Below are 21,351 nucleotides of genomic sequence, written 5' to 3' on the forward strand. Positions count from 1 at the left end.
CCAGAAGGTCCTCGGTGCTGGATCTCAGTGTCCGGGCTGAACGATGGGGGTGGAGACGCTCCTTCAGGTATATAGGACCAAGGCCGTTTAGGGCTTTAAAGGTCAGCACCACCAACAACACTTTGAATTGTGCCCGGAAACGTACTGGGAGCCAATGTAGATCTCTTAGGACTGGTGTTATGTGGTCTCGGCGGCCGCTCCCAGTCACCAGTCTAGCTGTCGCATTCTGGATTAATTGCAGTTACAGTTGATACTTAAGAACATCAGAACAGCCCTACTATATCAGTTCCAAGGCCCATCTAGCCTCAGCATCCTATTCTCACCAGCCAGATCACAGAATCAAAAAAATGTAGAGCTGGAAGGGATCCCCTCTCCAAAAATGCAACACGACTTTCCACATCATGTGTGACATTGCACACACTATGTGCTGATGTGTGATATCGCAAGTCCATGTTATAGCGACAGGCAGCCACAATCCTGAGAGCGAGCTTGAGCCCCTTGCCCCAGACAGTACTTTTGCTGGTTGCTGTTAATTTTCTTTGTGGGCCCACATACATTCCTGAACTTGGGGTTCTTCCGCTGCATGTTGGTTGCTGTGAATGCAAATAGGTATGAGATGCAACAGACTTTCAGATTGCTATGATAATAAAGCCATCACTTCCCAGGAACTCATTTCCTTCCCTCCCTTTGCCATCACCTTTGATCAAATAGGTTTTGCAGGCTTTTTGAAGCACTCTCCGCACCTTCAAAACCTGTTCGCTCAGAGATCTAACTGTACTGTACTGTACTTCCTTTCTCTGCTAGCTCAGTTCTAGGGCAGAAAAAAGAGAGACTGCCACTTGTCTTGGTTTCTTTGGCTTTGTGTCCCTGGAGAGTTGTCAGGATTCATGTTTGCTCGTTCCCCCTACGCCCTCCATCCCTCAGGAATCGTGGGTTTAATTAGCTTTTAAAGTATTTCTTCAGCCACCAGACTCTATTTTTTTGGCGCAGCACTGCAGCATTACAGAATGGCCCATTCAGAAATCTGGGTTTATTAGCTCAAGCTGTTTATGTGAAACTTATTATTTATGGAGTCTTATTAGTGCATTGGGGGACAGCTGTTTATTCACTTAAGGGCAGCATGGTTCCTGGATGTGGGGCAATGGGGGGCATTGCAGAAGGCAGGAGGAGGTAGAACAGTGTAGGATAAGCTGGCTAGACCAACTAGTTTGTCCTTTGCAAACATAGCAACTGCTCTGAAGCATGGATCCTCAGTGGACAAAAATACTATACTTCTGAATACAAATTGCTAGGGACATTGGTGATTGGGGACTGGTAGGGCAGAAGTCTGGGAGGCCAACAGTAGATGGCGCCAAAGCTGATGGTTGGTGGAGCAAGAGCCAGAGATGGGTAGAGCCATCTAATTCTGGTCTGGTTCCCATCATCCTCTTTGGTGAGTTCCATGGGGCAAAACTGAGACTGAGGAAGAGGAAGCTGATGGCCGTCCCCTGGAATGAGACAGGTTGAGGGCTGGCTGAGTACAGACTGAGGCTGGTGGGGTGCAGCCTCCACTGGCTAAGGGCGAAAACAGGCAATGTGCAGCTCAGTCAGGAGAGCATGAGACTCTTAATCTCATGGTTGTGGGATTGAGTCCCATGTCAGGCAAAAGTTTCCTGCATTGCAGGGTGTTGGACTAGATGGCCCCTCATGTTCCCTTCTAACTCTACAATTCTGCCGAGGGCCTTCTGGCAGTTCCCTCGCTGCAAGAAGCCAAGTTACAGGGAACCAGGCAGAGGGCCTTCTCGGTAGTTGCACCTGCGCTGTGGAATGCCCTCCCACCAGATGTCAAAAAGAAAAACAGCTACCAGACTTTTAGGAGATATCTTAAGTGAGCCCTGTTTAGGGAAGCTTTTAATCTTTAAGAAATTAGTGTATTCTAATATTTCTGTTGGAAGCCACCCAGAGTGGCTAGGGAAACCCAGCCAGATGGGTGGGGTATAAATAATAAATTATTATTATTATTATTATTATTATTATTATTATTATTATTAATTTCCAGCATCTGGGTGCCCTTGCTTTGCTACTTTTCCAGAAACATAAACTATCTTCATCATGATCAGAAGCAATTAGCATTAGCATCCTCCCACCCACTCACCCGCAAAAAAGTTTCCTGGTCCAATTCAAAGTGCTTCTTCTTGCCTAATAAAGCAGGGGTGTGAGATGTGTGTACCTCCAGATCTTGTTGAACTACAACTCCCATCCTCCCTGTCTCATTGGCTGTGCTGGTTGGGGGCTAATTGAAGCTGAAGTCCAGCAACAACTAGAGAGGAACACATTTCCATCCCCTAAGTGGCTAGGGACTAGGACATCTGAAGGGCTGCTTACATTGCTACTCTGAGGTTCTTTAGAGGTTCCCCCCATCGAAATAGGCTAGACTGGTGCTCCTGCATGCGACAGGGCCTTTTCTGTGGCAGCCCCTTCAAGGATTATGGAACTCCTTTTTTGAAGTTCTATTTATGTATTAGATTTATCTCCCGCCTTTCCTCCAAGGAGACCAAGGTGGTGTACCTGGTTCTCCTCCTTCCTCATTTTATCCTGACAGGCAGTGATTGGCCCCAGTGAGCCTCTTGGCTGAGTTGGGGGGGGGGTTGAACTCTGGTCCCCCAGATCATGGTCCAATAGTCTAACCACACTACACTCTGCTGGTGATTTGATTGTTGATGTGGTTTCGCTGTTTTGCCACTCTTCTGTCATTTAATATTGTTTCAAAAATTGTTTTTTTATGTACACCGCTTGGAGTGCCTGAGTGCCAAAAGTTGATCTATATTTGAGTATTGTTAAAGAATAAAACAAGTTATTGTTTATTTTTTCAGGCTGCTAAAGAAGACGCTATTCAAACAGGTAAGATCATTCAGTTGTATCTTGTTTGTGGTTTGTATATAAAATACTACTACTACTACTACTACTACTACTACTACTACTACTACCACTACTCCTCCTCCTCCTCCTACTAATAATATCTACTATTGCTACTACTTTTTTATTTATATGCCACCCTTCTGACTGAGTTGCCTCAGCCACTCTGGGCAGCTTCCAACAAAATATTAAAACACAAACTCAAAATATTAAACACAAGATAGAACTATTTACCACTAATATGGCTTTATTACCCTGTGGGACCATATATTTGTATACACACACAATATAAATAAATTGCCATGTAGTTAATATTTGATCCCAGTTGCCAAGTAATAGTGATACATGTTGGAACTGTGTCAGTCTACTATGGATGGATGGAAGGCAGGCGAGAAAATCAGGGGGGAAATATTATACATATACAGGAAACGACTGGCCATCTTATCACAATGAAACCTTTACAAATTCTCCACCTCCATGCTTCAGCTTGACCACTGGGGTCCACCTCCGAGGGCCTTCTGGCGGTTCCCTCACTGCGAGAAGTGAAGTTACAGGGAACCAGGCAGAAGGACTTCTTGGTAGTGGCACCCACCCTGTGGAACGCCCTCCCAGCCGATGTCAAGGAGATCAATAACTATACATCTTTTAGAAGCCCTGTATCAGGAAGTTGCTAATGTTTGGGGTTTTATTATGTTTTTATATGTGTTGGGAGCTGCCCAGAGTGACTGAGGAAACCCCGCCAGATGGGTGGCGTATTATTATTATTATTATTATTATTATTATTATTATTATTATTATTATAGAATAGATTAGAATAATAATTTATTGGCCAAGTACTAATACTTGGAATTTTGTTTCGGCTACATTTGCAATGTAAAAGTACTTTATAAAAAGTGTGCAGAACACTGTTTCAAGATCACCAGCGGAGTGACTTCAGAACAGGTTGAGGTGGTTGTTGGTGCCTCTGGCACTAACTGAATGACACTAGTTGATAATGCTAGACTTTCGAACCTGCTATAAAACTGATTCAGGTCGTTTGCCAATTTTTTGACTCTCTGGAGCAGAATAAGATGTTCTCTTATATTCAGTAATGTTCTGTAAATTCTTCCAAAGAGTAGCCAAGTCCCTGTTGAGAATTGACTCTGAATCATATTATTATTATTATTATTACTATTATTATTAGACAGATACCTGTATTTAAACCTGAATGCTGGGCTGGCCGGCCTTTGGCCCAATCCAGCAATCTCTTCTGATGTTCTTATGTAATTATGGGCAGGCGGACTGAGTCCAGTGCCTTGGGGTCCTTCTCCCTCTAGGAAAATGCTCGAAACATGTAGCCCTGGTGGCTCCTGAGACAAGGCAGCTGTGCTCAGAGCTGGGGGCTCTCACTTCCAGCCTTGGCAGCTGTCAACACTATTGCAGAGCTGTGTGTGGGCAGACAAGCTAACGAAATGCCTATGGGCTTGTAACAGAGGCTCTCGTAACCGTTCCTTAATTTCCCTCCATGAAAATGCTCCTGAATTGTCTGTGGATTTTTCAGATTCGTATTCATTCAGCGCTTGCCAACTGGAAACCGTATCGTCTTGGGGCAGTGGGGGGGGGGGGAGAGATGAGTTGCCTAGTCAGCCAGTCCTTGAAAGCGAAATCTCTGGTGCCTTTGACCCCTTAATATGGAGGTTTAAACCTGTTTGGTGGCTCTTCTAGCAGGCGAAAGCTCACATCCCGAACACTTCAAAAGGCTGCCTCTGAGCTTTGGCGATCTCTTTCATTGACCTTTCGCTCTGAGCTCTTCTCCAGTTTGACAGCTCAGCTCCTCGTATTCTTAGGTGGCCTCGGAGCAAAAAGGACCAGTTTGCTGAAGCGTTATGGTCCTACGACAAGGATGGGCAATTGACAGAAACACAGTCCAGCTGTCTTAAAAGGGAACTGGACAAAACGTAGTCCTTCCTTGGCTGCAAGTCACGACAGCTAAATTGGGCCATCATATTCAGAGGTTATATGCCATGGATAGGGGTGTTAAATAATTCTGATGCAAACAGGAATGGAAATTGCCTTGTTTTTTTCTTTATGGTCCCGTGGCATTTCTCCGCATTTGCCCAAATTTCTCCTAGCATACACATTTTTGCATGCAACTTCATTTGAGAAACACATTTTTAAATGTGATGTTCCCAATACAATGCATTTCCTTTGTCAGAATTTGCATCTTTATGAATGCTTTCCCATGATATAAACATTTTTGTACGTGTTATTGGACTGCCGAGGTGCATCGCCATATTCAGAGAAGCGCAAATTTGGGAGGAAAGTGCAAATTAAGAAGATTTGCATTCAGATTCTAACTCAACCAATTTTCTCCTCCACTGCTAATCACCCACAAGCAGAGCTAGTCCCGGTATACAAATTGGCTCCCCCCCCCTTTTCCCCCTGAAAGCACCCCATAGCCTGTGGCTTAATGTCAGTGGCATGCAGTGAAATATTACGTAGAGGGGAAATTAGGGCCAGAGGCCCCAGCTTGTGAGGACAATGGGGTGTGGGGGGGTGATGTCACACACAAGATGTATTGATGTCCTGATGTTGCGCGCATAAACATCATGCCTCCCTAAGCCGGGGAGAAGCTCCCTGGGCTTTGGAAAGGAGGCATCAGGGGAATATTTAGAGGACTAGACTGGTCCCCCTTGCCCACTGACCGCACACCACTGCTTAATGTGTGTGCTCCCCTTTGCAATGCACATGTTCCATCAATGTAATACTCTTACTGCTTAGTGGTGGTGTTTTTGTTTTTTTGTTTTTTTTGAAGCACCTATATGCTAGGCCTCCATTTGGAGGAGTGAGAGATTTTACTTTCTTGGGCTCCTTGATCACTGCAGATGGTGACAGCAGTCACGAAATTAAAAGATGCTTGCTTCTTGGGAGAAAAGCAATGGCAAACCTAGACAGCATCTTAAAAAGCAGAGACATCACCTTGCCGACAAAGGTCCGTATAGTTAAAGCTATGGTTTTCCCAGTAGTGATGTATGGAAGTGAGAGCTGGACCATAAAGAAGGCTGATCGCCGAAGAATTGATGCTTTTGAATTATGGTGCTGGAGGAGACTCTTGAGAGTCCCATGGACCGCAAGAAGATCAAAACTATCCATTCTGAAGGAAATCAGCCTTGAGTGCTCACAGGAAGGACAGATCGTGAAGCTGAGGCTCCAATACTTTGGCCACCTCATGAGAAGAGAAGACTCCCTGGAAAAGACCCTGATGTTGGGAAAGATTGAGGGCACTAGGAGAAGGGGACGACAGAGGATGAGATGGTTGGACAGTGTTCTCGAAGCTACGAACATGAGTTTGACCAAACTGCGGGAGGCAGTGGAAGACAGGAGTGCCTGGCATGCTATGGTCCATGGGGTCACGAAGAGTCGGACACGACTAAATGACTAAACAACAACAACAACATATGCTAGGTAATACACAAGCAGGGGCATGGTTCCCTGCCCCAAGGAGCTTACAGCAGCTGCACCATAACAGTGACTGGGGCACTACCACATCAACCTCAGTCTGTCCTCACTCAGCCCTCACTTCCCTGCTTTCTTATCCACAGCCAGGGAGCGTCTCTGACTGTCATTCTTTCTGGCTTCTATTCCTGTTGGTTTCTGTGCTTCTCGCCCTAGCAATACCAGCCACCACTGGCCTGCAGTCATCCAGTGAATCTGATTATGGCACTTCGCCATCTGGGAGGCAGGGATTTGCCTGGCAAAAGTAGACTTCTAGGCTTCCAAACTGGAGAATAAGAATATATTAAGTGTATATATATATATATATATATATATATATATGGGCTGGATTATGGAGCTGCATCTTTCATACTCATATATAATTTAAAGCAAAGAGCAATTCTCATGCATCATCCGATGACATATTGCTAACAATAAAATAAAACGTATTTTTAGCTCTTGCGGTTAGGGAAGAAACAATCTTGGATGTGTGCAGGGTAGTTTGTGTTGCAAAGCCCTTTTGGCTCAGCCCTCTCGGCTCTCGGCTCTCTCATTCTGCCTGGCATGTGGAGCCGGGAGGTGATAGAATTCTGATAACACTGATGAGTTTCTGACAAGAGCTTGGCTTTCGAACTTCGGGGGATGACATTGGCCAGCTGCCTTTAGGAGAAGCCCTGCGAAGCTTCCTTGATGACTCCCTGTAGGCCGAACCAGACATACTGGGGTGATAAATGAGCCCCTTTTAAGTTCTGAATCAACAGGGGAATTTTAAGTGGCCCCTTGGGAGTTGTCATCTCTGGCTGAACAGGGAAATGTACTTCCAGGACTATTAGGCTATTAGATTTCATCTCTCTCTCTCTCTCTCTCTCTCTCTCTCTCTCTCTCTCTCTCTCTCTCTCTCTCTCTCTCTCTCTCTCTCGTCCAATCTAAACATGCTTACATTTTTTAAATTAATATTTTATTAAGAGAATTTAATTTATATTTAAAAAAAGAGTGAGAAAAAATGAAAGATAGAAAAAGCAATTGGGAATGAAAAAATGCCATTACATGTTTAGCATGTTTACATTAGGAGTACATCCTGCTTATTTTATAGGGACTTACTGCCAAGAAAAGGATGCATAGGATAGCCTTATGTGTCTGTGATGGTTTGTGCAGGGCAGGGCTTCCTTGCCCCACCCCCAATGTTTCATTCAAGTTGGCACCAAGTTGGTAGCCAAAGTGGTGTAACAAGAACTGAAGAAGACCCTGATGGATCCCGCCAATGGCCCCTCTGGTCCAACATCCTGTTCTCACAGCAAACGCCTGGATCCCTGGACAAGATCCTTTCACTTTCTTGCAATTTCCAGCAACGTTGCTGCCTCCAGCTGTGGAGGTGGAGCATAGCCATCATGGCTAGAAGCCTCCAAAAACTCTCTCTTCTCTATGAATTTGTCCAATCCTCTTTTGTAGCCATCTTAGTTGGTGGCCATCGCTTGCCTCCTGCGGGAGGGGGGTTCCACAGTCTAACTCTGCAACGACTATAGAGGTGCTTCATTTTATCTGTCCTGAATCTTTCATCACCCAGCTTTATTGATGTCCACAAGTTCCCGTGTTATGAGAAACCACGAGTTGCAATGAGCTCTAATAACATGAATGAGATCACACATGCAAGTTAACTCCAGTAAGGTAGATGGGATCAACTTGGGTGGTCCAGAAGACCTGATTTCGTGACCCTTTTTCTTTTCTTTTTTCTTTTTGCTCCCTCTGGGAATTCTGCTAAAAAGTTGTAAGACTTTCTAAAAAATGCCTTCCTTTTGCTTAATTATATGTTTTGGAATGCTTCCTTATGAGAATATGATGTGCTTTCTTGAGCAAAACCTTACAACGTAACCATTTTTGCAACTGTAGCAGAAATGAGGAGTCTGGGAAACAAAATCAGGACTATTTTAAAATCCCTTATTCTGCAGTCTGGGGCACTTATTTGGCTCTTCCATTGGAATCAATGGCTGCGTCCAAGTTTTAAAAATTTGTGCGTAAGCATTTTCACTCTTATCTTCTTCTTCCCCTTTTTACTATTACTGGCTATTAGCAGAGCTCCTAATTAGCTAAAGAGGATGTGCTGGGATTGATGTGTGGGAGAGAATGAAGAGAGGGGAAAATACTGTTTTCCACCACCAATGGATGGAATTGCATTTCCATAGACTGTAGACTCTGGAAAAGGGACAAAGGAAGCCAAATGAGACAAATGAGAAGCCTGGATGTCTACAGAGTTTAAGCATGCCACATTTAATTTTAATTGCCTTTGACTACTTAAGGGGGGGTGGGAGAGCCTTCCATTTCTATGTTTATGGATCTTGGGAAGCTCTCTGCTGACTGCAAACAATCCTGCTGGTGTCTCCTTCTCTCCTATTTATTCTCACCTGCTCATACGTAGTTGGTTCTGCTCCTTGAAGAGCTCCCTTTCTTCCCTTCTCCCTGCATGCTGAAATGTGCGGAGATGGTTAAAGGGAAAGGGACCCCTGACCGTTAGGTCCAGTCGCAGATGGCTCTGGGGTTGCGGCGCTCATCTCGCTTTACTGGCCGAGGGAGCCGGCATACAGCTTCCGGGTCATGTGGCCAGCTTGGTGAACCAGAGCAGCACACGGAAACGCCATTTACCTTCCCGCCGGAGCGGTACCTATTTATCTACTTGTGCCGGTGTGTGTGCTTTCGAACTGCTAGGTTGGCAGGAGCTGGGACTGAACAACGGGAGCTCACCCTGTTGCGGGGATTCGAACCGCCGACCTTCTGGTCGGCAAGCCCTAGGCTCTGTGGTTTAACCCATAGCGCCACCCGCGTCCCTTCAGGGAGGTGGTTACAGGACTTTTAAAAAACCCTGTTTTTGAACTGTAGCTGAAAGGCTGAACCTAATCATCATCTTAAAGGGAAATGTCTGTACAGGGGACTAACTCTGCTACTATTCATGAGGTGAGGGTTTTTTTTTTTTTAATGTATTCAGTGCTGGCACATCAGATCACTCTCAGATCACTGTGTCATTTTAAAAGTATTGTATTTGTGGCAGTGGCGGACCTGGGGGTCTCAAATTTCAGCAGCACCCTGTGCAACAGCAAAATTTGGCACCCCTTCTCACAGTGGCCACCCAGATGCCATGGGGAAACCAGCAAGCGGAATTCAAGAACAAGAACATACACTTATTCTGAGTTTCCCAGCATTTAGGTTGGTGGCCATTACTTCCTGCGGTGGAAACGAGTCTAATAATAATAATAATAATAATAATAATAATAATAATAATAATAATATATTTATACCCCGCCCATCTGGCTGGGTTTCCACAGCCACTCTGGGCGGCTTCCAACCAAATATTAAAAACAATACAGCATCAAACATTAAAAACTTCCCTAAACAGGGCCGCCGTCAGTTGTCTGCTTAACTATGTGCTTGATTGAAGTCTTTCCATAGGTAGTGAATTGGCTGCAGTGGGGAAAGGATGGTGGACCAGAGCTTTTAGCTGAGATTCCTGCATTGCAGGGGGTTGGACTAGATAACCCATGGTGTACCTTCCAAGTCTACAATTCAATGATTCAAAGTCTTTGAATTGATCCAAAAGGGTTCTTCTTACAATGTTATGATACGCAATATTGATGGCTGTGCCTGCGCCATTTGAATATAGCTGTCACGTTTTTTTTTCTTTTCTTGCGAGGAAGCCTATTCAGCATAAGGGAATTTCCCTTAAAAAAAAGGGGGAGAACTTGACAGCTATGCATTTGACATTGATATAAATGTTGCTTTTTCCTTTTCCTTTTAACAGAAACATCAGAACACAAGCTAAAACAGTATATCTTAGCAACCCCGATCAGCACCAGAGCAGACGGAAGTTACATCTCCCATAGAGTTTCCGCAAGCCATTCAAGAAGATCTGTGAGAGATGTATCAGCAAGTCCCAAGCAACTATATTTCAATATATCTGCATTTGGAAGGGAGTTCCATCTGAGACTAAGACCTAACACTCATCTAATAGCTCCCGGAGCGGTGGTGGAGTGGTACGAAGACTCTGTGGAAACAAGGAACGGAACGGACGGCGTTAGCCTGGGTCAGAGTGGGAGTGTCACCGAAAGAATATGGAAAAAAGAATCATTATCGACCAACTGTGCTTATGTTGGAGATCTTGTGGATATCCCAAGTGCTTCAGTTGCTATTAGCAACTGTGATGGTCTGGTAAGATATTCTTTTTGGTTACTGATAGTGTCAATATGTGTGGTTGTTTCTGTCACAAACATCACCAGTAACTCAGAATAGCTGAAAGGATGCCTCCTTCCCCACAAAACTTATCAGGTGCTGAGATCATCAGAGGGGGCCCTCTTGGTAGTTCCCCCACCCTCAGAGGCTCAGGGGGTGGCATCCCCTGGGAGAGCCTTCTCTGTGGTGGCCCCCAAGCTGTGGAACTCCCTCCCCACAGAGTTGCGCCTAGCACCTTAATTGTACAGCTTCTGGCAAATGCTGAACACTTCTTTACCTTGTGATGTTTGTTTTTTTAGGACCCACCTAATTTCTACGGTTGTTAAGTTGTTCTAAATTACTTTTGATATTGCATTTTGATGTTGCTGGACCACAGCTCCCATCATCCTTGACCACTGTTCCTGCTAGCTAGGGATGATGGGAATTGTAGTCCAACAACAGCTGGGGACCCAAGTTTGAGAAATACCGCACTGGGACCTTCGGCTGAAGGGTAGGCAAAAATAAATATATAAATTGGTAATATTTTCCAAATGGGATGGGGGAATGTTTTTCTGTGTTGGAACTCTTTTTTACGTTTAGCTGTTTGCATTTGAATACATGGGGCTTCCTTGCTTCAGTCAGCATGAACAGTTGCTCTCCAGTGCCTTGGATGGATATCTCTCCTTCTCTGACCACCCAGGTTCCTTTTCACTGGTGAGGCTGGAGGTCGAGTCAAGGGCCCCTCCCCTCTTCTCTGCCCTTCTTCCAAAGCAGGGGGGGTGAACCTGTACCCCCCCCCCCTCAGATATTGTTGGGCTCCAACTCCCATAAGGCAGCAAGGATGGGATTTGCAGTAGAGGTCCACGACTTTTCTACCACTGTATCTAAAGCGTTCAGAATCACTCATATGACTTTCACATTTGGTCTCCCATGCAAACAAAACTCAAGGGACCAAGTCTACTCGCCTTCAGCAGTTGTGCTTCATTATGGAATAAGGCAATTAAATTTGTCTGTAGCATTCTGTGTCCTTTGCTGTGCACCATGGGAGAGGGGGTGTAGCTTGGATTCAAAATCTTAGTTCGCATCAAAATGACATCTTCCCTCTTGGCTGATTTAGCACTGGAGTCTGTCGGGACTCCTGGAAGAGATTCTGGTGGTGTGGGGGAACTGGTGTGGTGTAGTGGTTAGAGTGTTTGGCTAGGACTGGAGAGATGGGGGTTCAAATTCTCACTTTGCACAAACTTTGAGCCAGTGACTATCTTTCAGTGTAGCTTATGTCACAGGTTTATTGTCAGAATGAAATGGAGTGGAAAAATCCTCGAGCTCATTGGTGTGTGTGTGTGTGTGTGTGTGTGTGTGTGTAAATAAGCAGGAGAGCATGTGAGTGGGTATTTAGAAAACTTGAATGGTTATGGTGGCCCATATCAGGAAAGCAGAGCTGTGCACAGACCCCTGATATGTGAATTGGGTCAATTCACTCGGTGTCACCCAGGGGACTTTCACCTTGCACCGGATCCATCCCTGAAGAAAGAGGTTTCTAAAACCCTATTTTAACATAGAGTCGAAACACTGGGTTTCAAAAAGGTTGGGTGGGGATGCCTTAGCTCCATACAGGAGTTGATTCTCAAGTCCAACAGCTCTTAAGCAGAAGGATCTGATCCTGTAGAGTGTGGATCTCAGCTCCTTTGTGGATGCTTAAACTCAATTCGAATGGTGCCTGGCTCAATCCAAATAGCCCATTTTGGCTCAGTATTCAGGCCTTTGGTGAATCCAGCACACAGCCCTAATGGAAAAGCTGTCATGAAAGACAGATAATGATCTCAAAGTGTGTAGTTCAGGCATCCCCAAACTGCAGCCCTCCAGATGTTTTGGCCTACAACTCCCATGATCCCTAGGTAACAGGACCAGTGGCCGGGGAAGATGGGAATTGTAGTCCAAAACATCTGGAGCGCCGAAGTTTGGGGATGCCTGGTGTAGTTACTCTGAATGGTTCCATGAGGTTTCATTGCATCCAAATTTGTCAGTCTTCTCCTTGCTAGTACTTATGAAACAATAATGCACTTGCATTATTGCTGTTCTTTATTTTAAAGTGATAATAATATTTGTCATTGAAGCTGAGGGTAGATGTGGTTTTTTTTTTAAAAAAAATTGGTGTTCAGTCTTGGAATGCCCTTTCTCAGTCCTGTGGTACCTCTTGCAAGGGTGGACATGAACAATTAACTTGGACAATGCAAACCTTCTTGAAGCTAGTAGAAGCTGTGCAAGTGCATTACTGCTGAATCTCATGCCCAATAAACTGGTGCTTAATTTTTTTTATTTAAAAACTCATGAAAATTCACCAGTATTTGAATGCAAATCTCTCTGAATAGGCATTCATTTCTATGCAATTTTGACTAGTATGTGCATTTTTGCAAAGCAATTTACACTAACATCACCTGAATTTATGTTTGTTATTCCCCTCAATATGCACACTTTTATGCACACATCACCTCAGTATATGCGTTTTTGCACACATTACTTGGCTGGAGAAAGCCACTTCCGTGCTTTTGCCGGAGGTGGAGTTGTGGGCAGCCCGACGAGCCCATTGCGTGGGGGCTGCAGTTTCAGCCCCCACGCAATGGAAGCCTCCAACTGCGTCACCCACGCCCCTGTCCAATAGGGACGAGGAGGCGGGGCCGCAGCACTAAAATCCCCCCCGCGTTGCCGGAACTCGGTCTCTCTATGCAAGGTAGCTACGTAATTCCTTTACTTTTCAGGTCAGCCTTGGTTATCATGGCCACCTGGGCTGAGCCCTTAGAGCCCAGATACCTTTTTCCATAAGTGTGTATCTGGATAGCAAAACCGAGCGATGGCTCGCCTGCGAGATCCCAGACCGTGTGTTGCAACCGGGAAACTGCTTTGCAAGCTCAATTTGCAAAGCTGATTAGTGCAAGCTCCTTCAAAACCAAACACTAACATTGTTGCTGGGGGTGTATACGGGTTGCTCTGCTTGAGCAATATCTTGGAACGAGAGAGTGGACCCTTGGCAGGGCCTAAGCATTTGGGAATCTCGTAATGTAGAAAGTCAGTCCTGTCTTCGAAGCGGACGCAAAACAGAGGGCAGCTGAGGTGAGAGAAAATGAGGGTCAAATGACAAGACAGTGAGAGGAACAATAAAGGCACCGGAAAATATGCAATTAGTCAAACCGTCTGAAATAATGAAACCACAGATGATCAAAACATGCTAATTCTGCATGCTTTTTCATCTCTTATAGTTTGGAGCCCAGTCAAGGGCCATTCGTGACATTATTGCCCAGCAATGCACAAACTGCAGATTGGGGGCATAGCAATTTATTTTGTGCGCTGGAAAAGAACTTAAGGAGAGCCCTGCTAGATCAAGCCAAAGGCCCATCCGGTCCAGTGTTCTGTTCCTAGAATGGTCATCCATATGCTTCTGGAAAACCCACCAGGAGTGACAGCACTCTCACCAGGCGTGCCAACTAGGGGCAGAAGGGTCTTTGGCGCCCTCTATGTTGAGGGGTGGAGGAGGCTGAGCGTGCTTAGGTTCAATGGTTGGCTCCTCCTGAGCATGAGAGAAGAAGCCACACCAGCCAAGCTCTGGACTCGGCCTTCTCCCGACGATGCAAAATCCTGCAACGTCCATCTGTATTACGTCACAAGAGCATGCCTCGTGCTGCCCCCCAATATTGGGTGCAAGATAGTACCTCTGACTCTCACCATAGCTGCCAAGTCTCCCGTTTTCCCTGGGAAATCCCCATTTTCCAGCTGTTCCTAGCTGAAAAAAAATGGATTTTTTTGTTTTCCCCCGGTTTATTCTGGTGCGGCAGCCATTTTGGAACTGGGTGGAGCATGCTCAGAAGCGACTTTTGATGCTGCTCTGCCCAGTTCCAAAATGGCTGCAGTGCGACTTCTGGCACGGTGGCCATTTTGGAACTGGGCAAAGCAGCATCAAAAGTCACTTCTGAGCATGCTCCACCCAGTTCCAAAATGGCGCCAGCGCTACTTCCGGTCTTCTATTTCCGGCCCGGTCCCTTATTTCTCTGACAGCAACTTGGCAGGTATGGACCCTCACCATTTGTAACTCCAAGCAATTGGTATTCAGAGGCATACTGCCCCTGACAGCACAGGCAGAACATGGCCTTGTGTCTTGTAGCCATTGCCATCTAGTAAAAAAAGGTGAAGGTAAAGGACCCCTGGATGGTTAAGTCCAGTCAAAGGTGACGATGGGGTTGCGGTGCTCATCCCACTTTTCAGGCTGAGAGAGATGGCATTTGTTGGCAGGTTGGCAAGAGCTGGGAAAGAGCAATGGGAACTCACCCCATTGTGGGGATTTGAACCGCCGACCTTCTGGTCGGCAAGCCCAAGAAGCTCAGTGGTTTAGACCACAGCGCCACCTGCATCCCACCATCTAGTAGACCACTGAGAGAACAGGACTATTTCTAATCCCCTTTAAAAGCCAGCCAGGTAGGGAGCCCTCGCTACCTCCTGTGAGAGCAAGCTCCATAGTTTAACTGTTTTTATTATTGTTTTTGTATACCACCCTTTCATCCAAAGACCCCGACTACGTGTTGCAAAAAGAACTCCTTTCTTTTATCGATCCTGAGTCTTCCAACATTCAGCTTCATTGGATAGCCCTGAGTTCTAGTGCTATGAGAGAGGAAGAAAAACTTTTCCCTATGCATTTTCTCCATACTGTTCATGATTTTATGTACATCTCCTCTTCCTTGCCTTTTATCTAAACACTGATAGTGTTATCTGCCCTGGTTCAGGTCAAAGGCATTCTGCATGTCCACTGGATATCTCTAAAATTTCCAAAGCTGGACATCAATCCAATAGTGCTGCTTCTCCTTTGTTAGTATATGCTTAGAGTGTGGTAGGGACACGGGTGGCGCTGTGGTCTAAACCACTGAGCCTCTTGGGGCTGCTGATCGGAAGGTCAGCGGTTTGAATCCCTGCAACGGGGTGAGCTACTGTTGCTCTGTCCCAGCTCCTGCCAACCTAGCAGTTTGAAAGCACACCAGTGCAAGTAGATAAATAGGTACCGCTGCGGCAGGAAGGTAAATGGTGTTTCCGTGTGTTCTGGTTTCCATCACGGTGTCCCATTGCACCAGAAGCAGTTTAGTCATGCTGGCCACATGGCCCGGAAAGCTGTCAGTGGACAAACACTGGCTCCCTTGGCCTGAAGTGAGATGAGCGCTGCAACCCCATAGTCACGTTTGACTGGACTTAACCATCCAGGGGTCCTTTACCTTTACCTTTCTAGAATGTGCTACTGATAATGCCAAGGTTGCAGGTTCAATCCCTGTATGGGACAGTTGCACATTCCTGCATTGCCGTGTGTGTGTGTGTGTGTGTGTGTGTGTGTGTGTGTGTGTGCTAGATGATTTTCAGGGTCCCTTCCAACCCTTACAATTCTATGGTTCTATGGTTCCTAAAAAAAAAAACCCTTTATTGCATTTCAAAGACATTTACAAGAATAAAATCAAACAAAATTTTACAAAAAATTCCCCATACATGTTATTTTTTAACTCATAATCTGTTCTCAATTCCCCCCTACCCCCCATTTCCCTCACCCCCTTTACCCCCCCTTTACGTCTCAGCCTACACCGTGCTACTCTATAACTTCTATATTTCATATCTAAATTGTTAGAACCTTTAAATTTCTGGTAGAAGATCTGGCTTTTCCACCTGACTTTTAATATAGTCTTTAAACAATTTCCAATTATTCCCACTTTCTTCTGATATTACTCCTTTAATTTCTCCATACTAATGGTTCTATGGTTCCCAGGTATACTGCTAGTTAAGGACATTCAAAGTCAGACAAGTAGTTGACTATTATTTCTTTCTGCATTAACCTGCATGGACAGCATACACCCCAAGTGCCCCAATTCCCCCAGGACATTCCCAGAATTACAGAAGCCACCCCGGCTTCTGATTTGATCCTGGAATGCCCTGTTTTGTTCCTCCAGTGCTGCCACTGCCAAGCTCGGGGAAGAGTGTGAGCTGGCCCTCGCAATTGCAGTGGTGCTGTGCTCTCGTGAGAGTCAGCTGGCTTCCGCAAATGTGCAGCATCAAAAGACAAGCATCCTGATTTTCATTAGAGGAATGCAGTAGAGTATGAGCACAACCCTTGGCTGAATTATTCCTGCACTGCAGGGGTTGGACTAGATGACCCTTGGGGTCCCTTCCAACTCTACAATTCTAGGATTCCATGAATGCCATACAGGTTGCAAGGAGGGAAAACAGAGAGAGAAAGAGCAGGTATTTGTTTTGTTAAAAGCATTTCAAAACCACTTCGTGGTTCGAAAACCTCAAAGCAGCATACGCCGTGTGCGTTATAAAGGCAATGTCCATTAAAGCAAACAGAAAACATACCAATAAAACAGCAGCATAAAAACCTATAAAAGCATGGGGAGGCAAATGAAACAGAGATTCAGGGGTTTCATACACATAAACAAGGGTCCAATGTTATAGGTCAGGGAAGGCTGGGCGCCAGGATACGTCTTTGCAAGATGACTGGAGCAAATGATAGCTCCAATCTGGCAGAGGGTGGCAGAGGGAACAGGCGGCAGCAGAAGATGGCCCTTCTCTTTTTTTTTAAAAAAAAATATTTTTATTAATTTTCCAATTAAAACCAATTATATCACATTCAATATTTCAAATTATACACATATATATATCAATCAAACCGAATGTTATGCCAAATCATCTAAAGAATTTTTTATTTGGGTTCCCATGCTTCAAGAAATTGGGAATTCCTCGCAACTGTCCACTGCCGTCTTTTTTCTAAAGTTCAAATCGTCCTCCAAGTTCATAATAATCCAGATCTTCCCCTTACAGTCACATAGATGTTTTCCACTTTCATCCGATTGTTTCCCAGCTGCTGAGATAAATATCAAACAAAGTTTCACAGATGTTTTTTCTCCTGTGTGAGTTAATCAGTCCAGCCTCCCCATAAATCTTCTTAATGGAGCTCCCTGTTGCGTCGAAGCAGCTCGAAGCAGCGCCATCTTAAAAAGCTCAAATCACTTTCATTTTCTCTCATAGCCATGAAGATTTACGATCATTATAGAATTTACAGCTTTTCCAGGCAGGAGACCCAAACATCAAACCATAAACTCTTGGTAAATTAATGGATCTCCTTGCCCTATAGCTGAACTTAGCTTCAGGTCGCTGCTCCAATTTAAAGTGCGTCACAGCTCATAAATCCTCCGAGCGCGTCCAGAACTCCTTCCGTCCGACTAGGGGGGGGCTTTTCTCATCGGCAACTCCACATCTTTAAAAAATATGCTCAGTAACAACAGTTATAAAGTTCAACTCACACAGTCTTTTGCTTCTCTTTCACTCCAAACAAGCCAGGACATCGCGTCCGGGAAGGTACGAGGCAACAATATGAAGAGAAAAAAAAATAAAAACTCACTTCCCTTATCGCTCCGTCCCCATCAATCCTTCTTCCAGATGCAGTACAGTCTTTGACTCCTCTCCCTCAGCAGCATAAATTTCTCAGCAGTAAACAGCGCTTCTTCCCCTCCTTCTGAAGTATGTCCATAGATTTAAGCCTAATTATCTTCTTTAACCATGGAAATCCCCGCCATGCAGATTAGCGTCCGGGAGTCCTGGCCCTCGTAAGTGCTCAGCCCAAGCTCCCCCCACTCCAAAAACAGTCGGAGTGGGTCTGGGGGCATCGCGGGCCAGCGGCCCCTCTCCGTAACCCCCGGAGAGGGTAGGGGGTTGCCATTTACTCCCCTAGCAACCGCCAAATTCCTTACGAAGGTCAGAGAGATGGAAAACAGGTCCGCCATTCCTGCAGGCGGAAACTGGAACCCGAAGATGGCCCTTCTCAGGTCACCACTGTATGGTATTCTGTAAGGCATGGGGCTCTGAGCAGAATTTCCCTGGATGATCTAAGTGATCCTACAGATCTATACAGGGGCAGTTGGTCAGGAGAAGGAAGGAAGGAAGGAAGGAAGGAAGGAAGGAAGGAAGGAAGGAAGGAAGGAAGGAAGACAGTCTCTCATGGGTCCATTTTATTAAAATGAAAAATGCATAAGACATACCAACAGTTTCCCAGTGATAACAGATTTCCTGGCATTAAGTTGCTGCTGAATCCCAGATTTGTGTTTGTGTGTGTGTTGTGTTCTGCTAGAACTCAGTTATTCCCGAGAGTATGTGCAACTGACATTTTAGAAGGAGGGTGGGGGCAAGAATTGCAGAACTGGCTTTAGACGAAGAGACTCTCCTTCCTATCTTTTGGCTGACGTCTGCTAGCTGGTGGCCCAATATTGATCCAATAAAGAGCCAACGAATCAATGTGTTAATTGAATCCGGTGGTCATTCCAGCATCGATTCAGAATCCACTCAGCTCCCCACAAGCATCTTGATAAATAGTTTATTGTTACTAGAATCCATCTTTTTGAAACAAATGTATCGTTGGTCTTCCTCTCCCCCTTGTTTCAGCTCAAAGTGTTTGCTGACACAGGGCGTGCAGCTCAGCTCACCAGTGTATTTAGAAGTTTATGCTCGCTTCGTCCTGTTCGGTTTCAGCTCATTGGGGAACGATTTCCAACCTGAGGGCCACTCTTCTGTCTGGGCAGGCTTCTGAGGGCCACATGCCAGTGGTGGGTGTGGCTAGAGGCAAAAGTGGGTGGGGACAAGTGTAATTTTATGCAATCTACATGCTCTCACACACCCTTCTCTCTCTCCCCCAGCCAAGGAAACAAAAGGCCTGTTTGCAGTTCAAGGACACATTCCAGCTGGGCAAGATGATAGCTTAGTGCAGGCATAGGAAACCTCAGCCCTCCAGATGTTTGGTGACTACAACTCCCATGATCCCTAGCAAACAGGACCAGTGGTCAGGGATGATGGGAATTGTAGTCCCAAAACATCTGGAGGGCCGAGTTTGCCTATGCCTGGCTTAGTGGGTAGGGCATGAGATTCTCAATCTCAGGGTTGTGGGTTCAAGCTCCATGTTGGGTGAAAGATCCCTTTGTTGCTGGGGGTTGGACTAGATGACCCCTGTGGTCCCTTCCAACGCTATGATTCTAAAACCACTTGAGGTACAAAGCAAGCGCCAATGCTGGTGTGTGGCCAGTGGAGTCTTTAACATATGCTCTGCTGGGGTGCAAAGATCCGCCCAGTGCCTGACAAGCACCGCTGTTGTGAATGAAAAGCGGTGCCGCTGGCGTGGCATGTCTTCGGTAAATGAGTGCACAAAGTCTAAAGTCTTTTAGTGAAACAGTAGGTATACATTTCGGTAATACCTGTGTGTGTGTGTGTGTGTGTGTGTGTGTGTGTGTGTGTGTGTGTATTACTAGCTTGATCAAAATTATTTATTATTTCATAACAGGTTTGGGTCCCCCATGGTTTGGGAGGGGGAGGGAGGCTCGTTTAATTTCATTGTACACAGGGTGTACAATGACAATAAAGGTATTATTATTAGATAGTTAAGAGCTTAGGCGATTTCAGTGGCAGGCGCCTGGCACCCTCCAGAAATCAGCACCCGGGTGCCCCGTGCCCCATGCACCCCCAGGTAAAGATGGCCCTGTGTGTGGCCTGGCTAGAGAAAGAGAAGCCTGGAGGTCTTCTTTCACCCACTCTCTGTATGAGGTTTCCACAGCCTTGTTGTTTGATAATAAATGGCTTTCTGGTGGCACTTTTCGAGAGTCTGCAGTGCAGTGTTATAGTTCCTTTCAAATTAATTAGACTAAGTGTGCTGACTGCCAGCGAATAATGCTGGCAATAATTAAAAGTTACTAGTCTGCCCTCTCTCTTCCCCTACCCTACCACATAAAGCTAACTCAGTGTGGACAGGTAGAAGAGGAAAAGAGAGGTCTATCCTATCTGCAGGAGCCTGCTAAATTTCAACACTGGTTCCCTCCTCTTTCAGCCCTCATGGTTTCTGTGCTGGGTGTAAAACCGCTTTGCAAAAATGTGCAGATTAGGCAGAATTGCACCCCAAAAATGTGTTTGTTGGGAGAAAATTTGCCCTGAAAGCTGATGTGGAGAATTGGAGTTAAGTCTGGGAAAATGGGGAAAAAATTGAGAGAAACAAAAATAGATATATTTGCCCATCCTTCACTTTTGGGGTCATGTGCCTTACATCCAAGTCTGCTTTGCTGAGCTGCTCCGTTTTTGGATTTCCTTCTGCATCTCGTGTGAACATGTATGATTCCTAGAAGGGGTGTACATGCAGAGCAGGGGTGGCCAACTCCCAAGAGACTGCGATCTACTCACAGAGTTAAACACTGGCAGTGATCTACCCCCTTTTGGGGGTTCAGGTCAAAGTTGTTGAGTTTTTTCAGGGAGGAGGTAAAAGGTTGAGCTTTTTTTAGGGGAGCCACAGTTGTTCAGCTTCTTTGATGAGGGGGGCAATGATCTACCAATGATCTACCCCCTTTGGGGGGGGGGGGTTCAGGTCAAAGTTGTTGAGTTTTTTCCAGGCAGGAGGTAAAATGTTGAGCTTTTTTTTAGGGGAGCCACAGTTGTTCAGCTTCTTTGATGAGGGGGGCAATGATCTACCAATGATCTACCCCCTTTTGGGGGGGGGGGTTCAGGTCAAAGTTGTTGAGTTTTTTCCAGGCAGGAGGTAAAATGTTGAGCTTTTTTTTAGGGGAGCCACGGTTGTTCAGCTTCTTTTGAGGGAGCCAATGATCTCCCAGTGATCTACTGCAGACGACCACTGATCTACAGGTAGATCACGATCCACCTGTTGGACATGCCTGCAGTAGGGGATGCATGAAATATTCTTCTAAACATGTACAGTATATCTGCTAGAGCACTCCCCCCTCC

At 45.6% G+C, this 21,351-nt stretch overlaps 1 protein-coding gene across 1 annotated transcript in view; it reads left to right on the forward strand.

Annotated features, from left to right (window-relative positions):
• Positions 1-21,351, forward strand: part of ADAMTS3 (ADAM metallopeptidase with thrombospondin type 1 motif 3) — a 138,900-nt gene that overhangs the window by 2,868 nt on the left and 114,681 nt on the right. The window contains exons 2-3 of the mRNA XM_035103109.2: positions 2,853-2,880; positions 10,157-10,563. Coding sequence (XP_034959000.2) covers positions 2,853-2,880; positions 10,157-10,563 — 435 coding nt within the window. The remainder of the gene's footprint in view (positions 1-2,852; positions 2,881-10,156; positions 10,564-21,351) is intronic.

Source organism: Zootoca vivipara, chromosome 9, assembly GCF_963506605.1.
Source record: "Zootoca vivipara chromosome 9, rZooViv1.1, whole genome shotgun sequence".
Taxonomy (NCBI): Eukaryota; Metazoa; Chordata; class Lepidosauria; order Squamata; family Lacertidae; genus Zootoca; species Zootoca vivipara.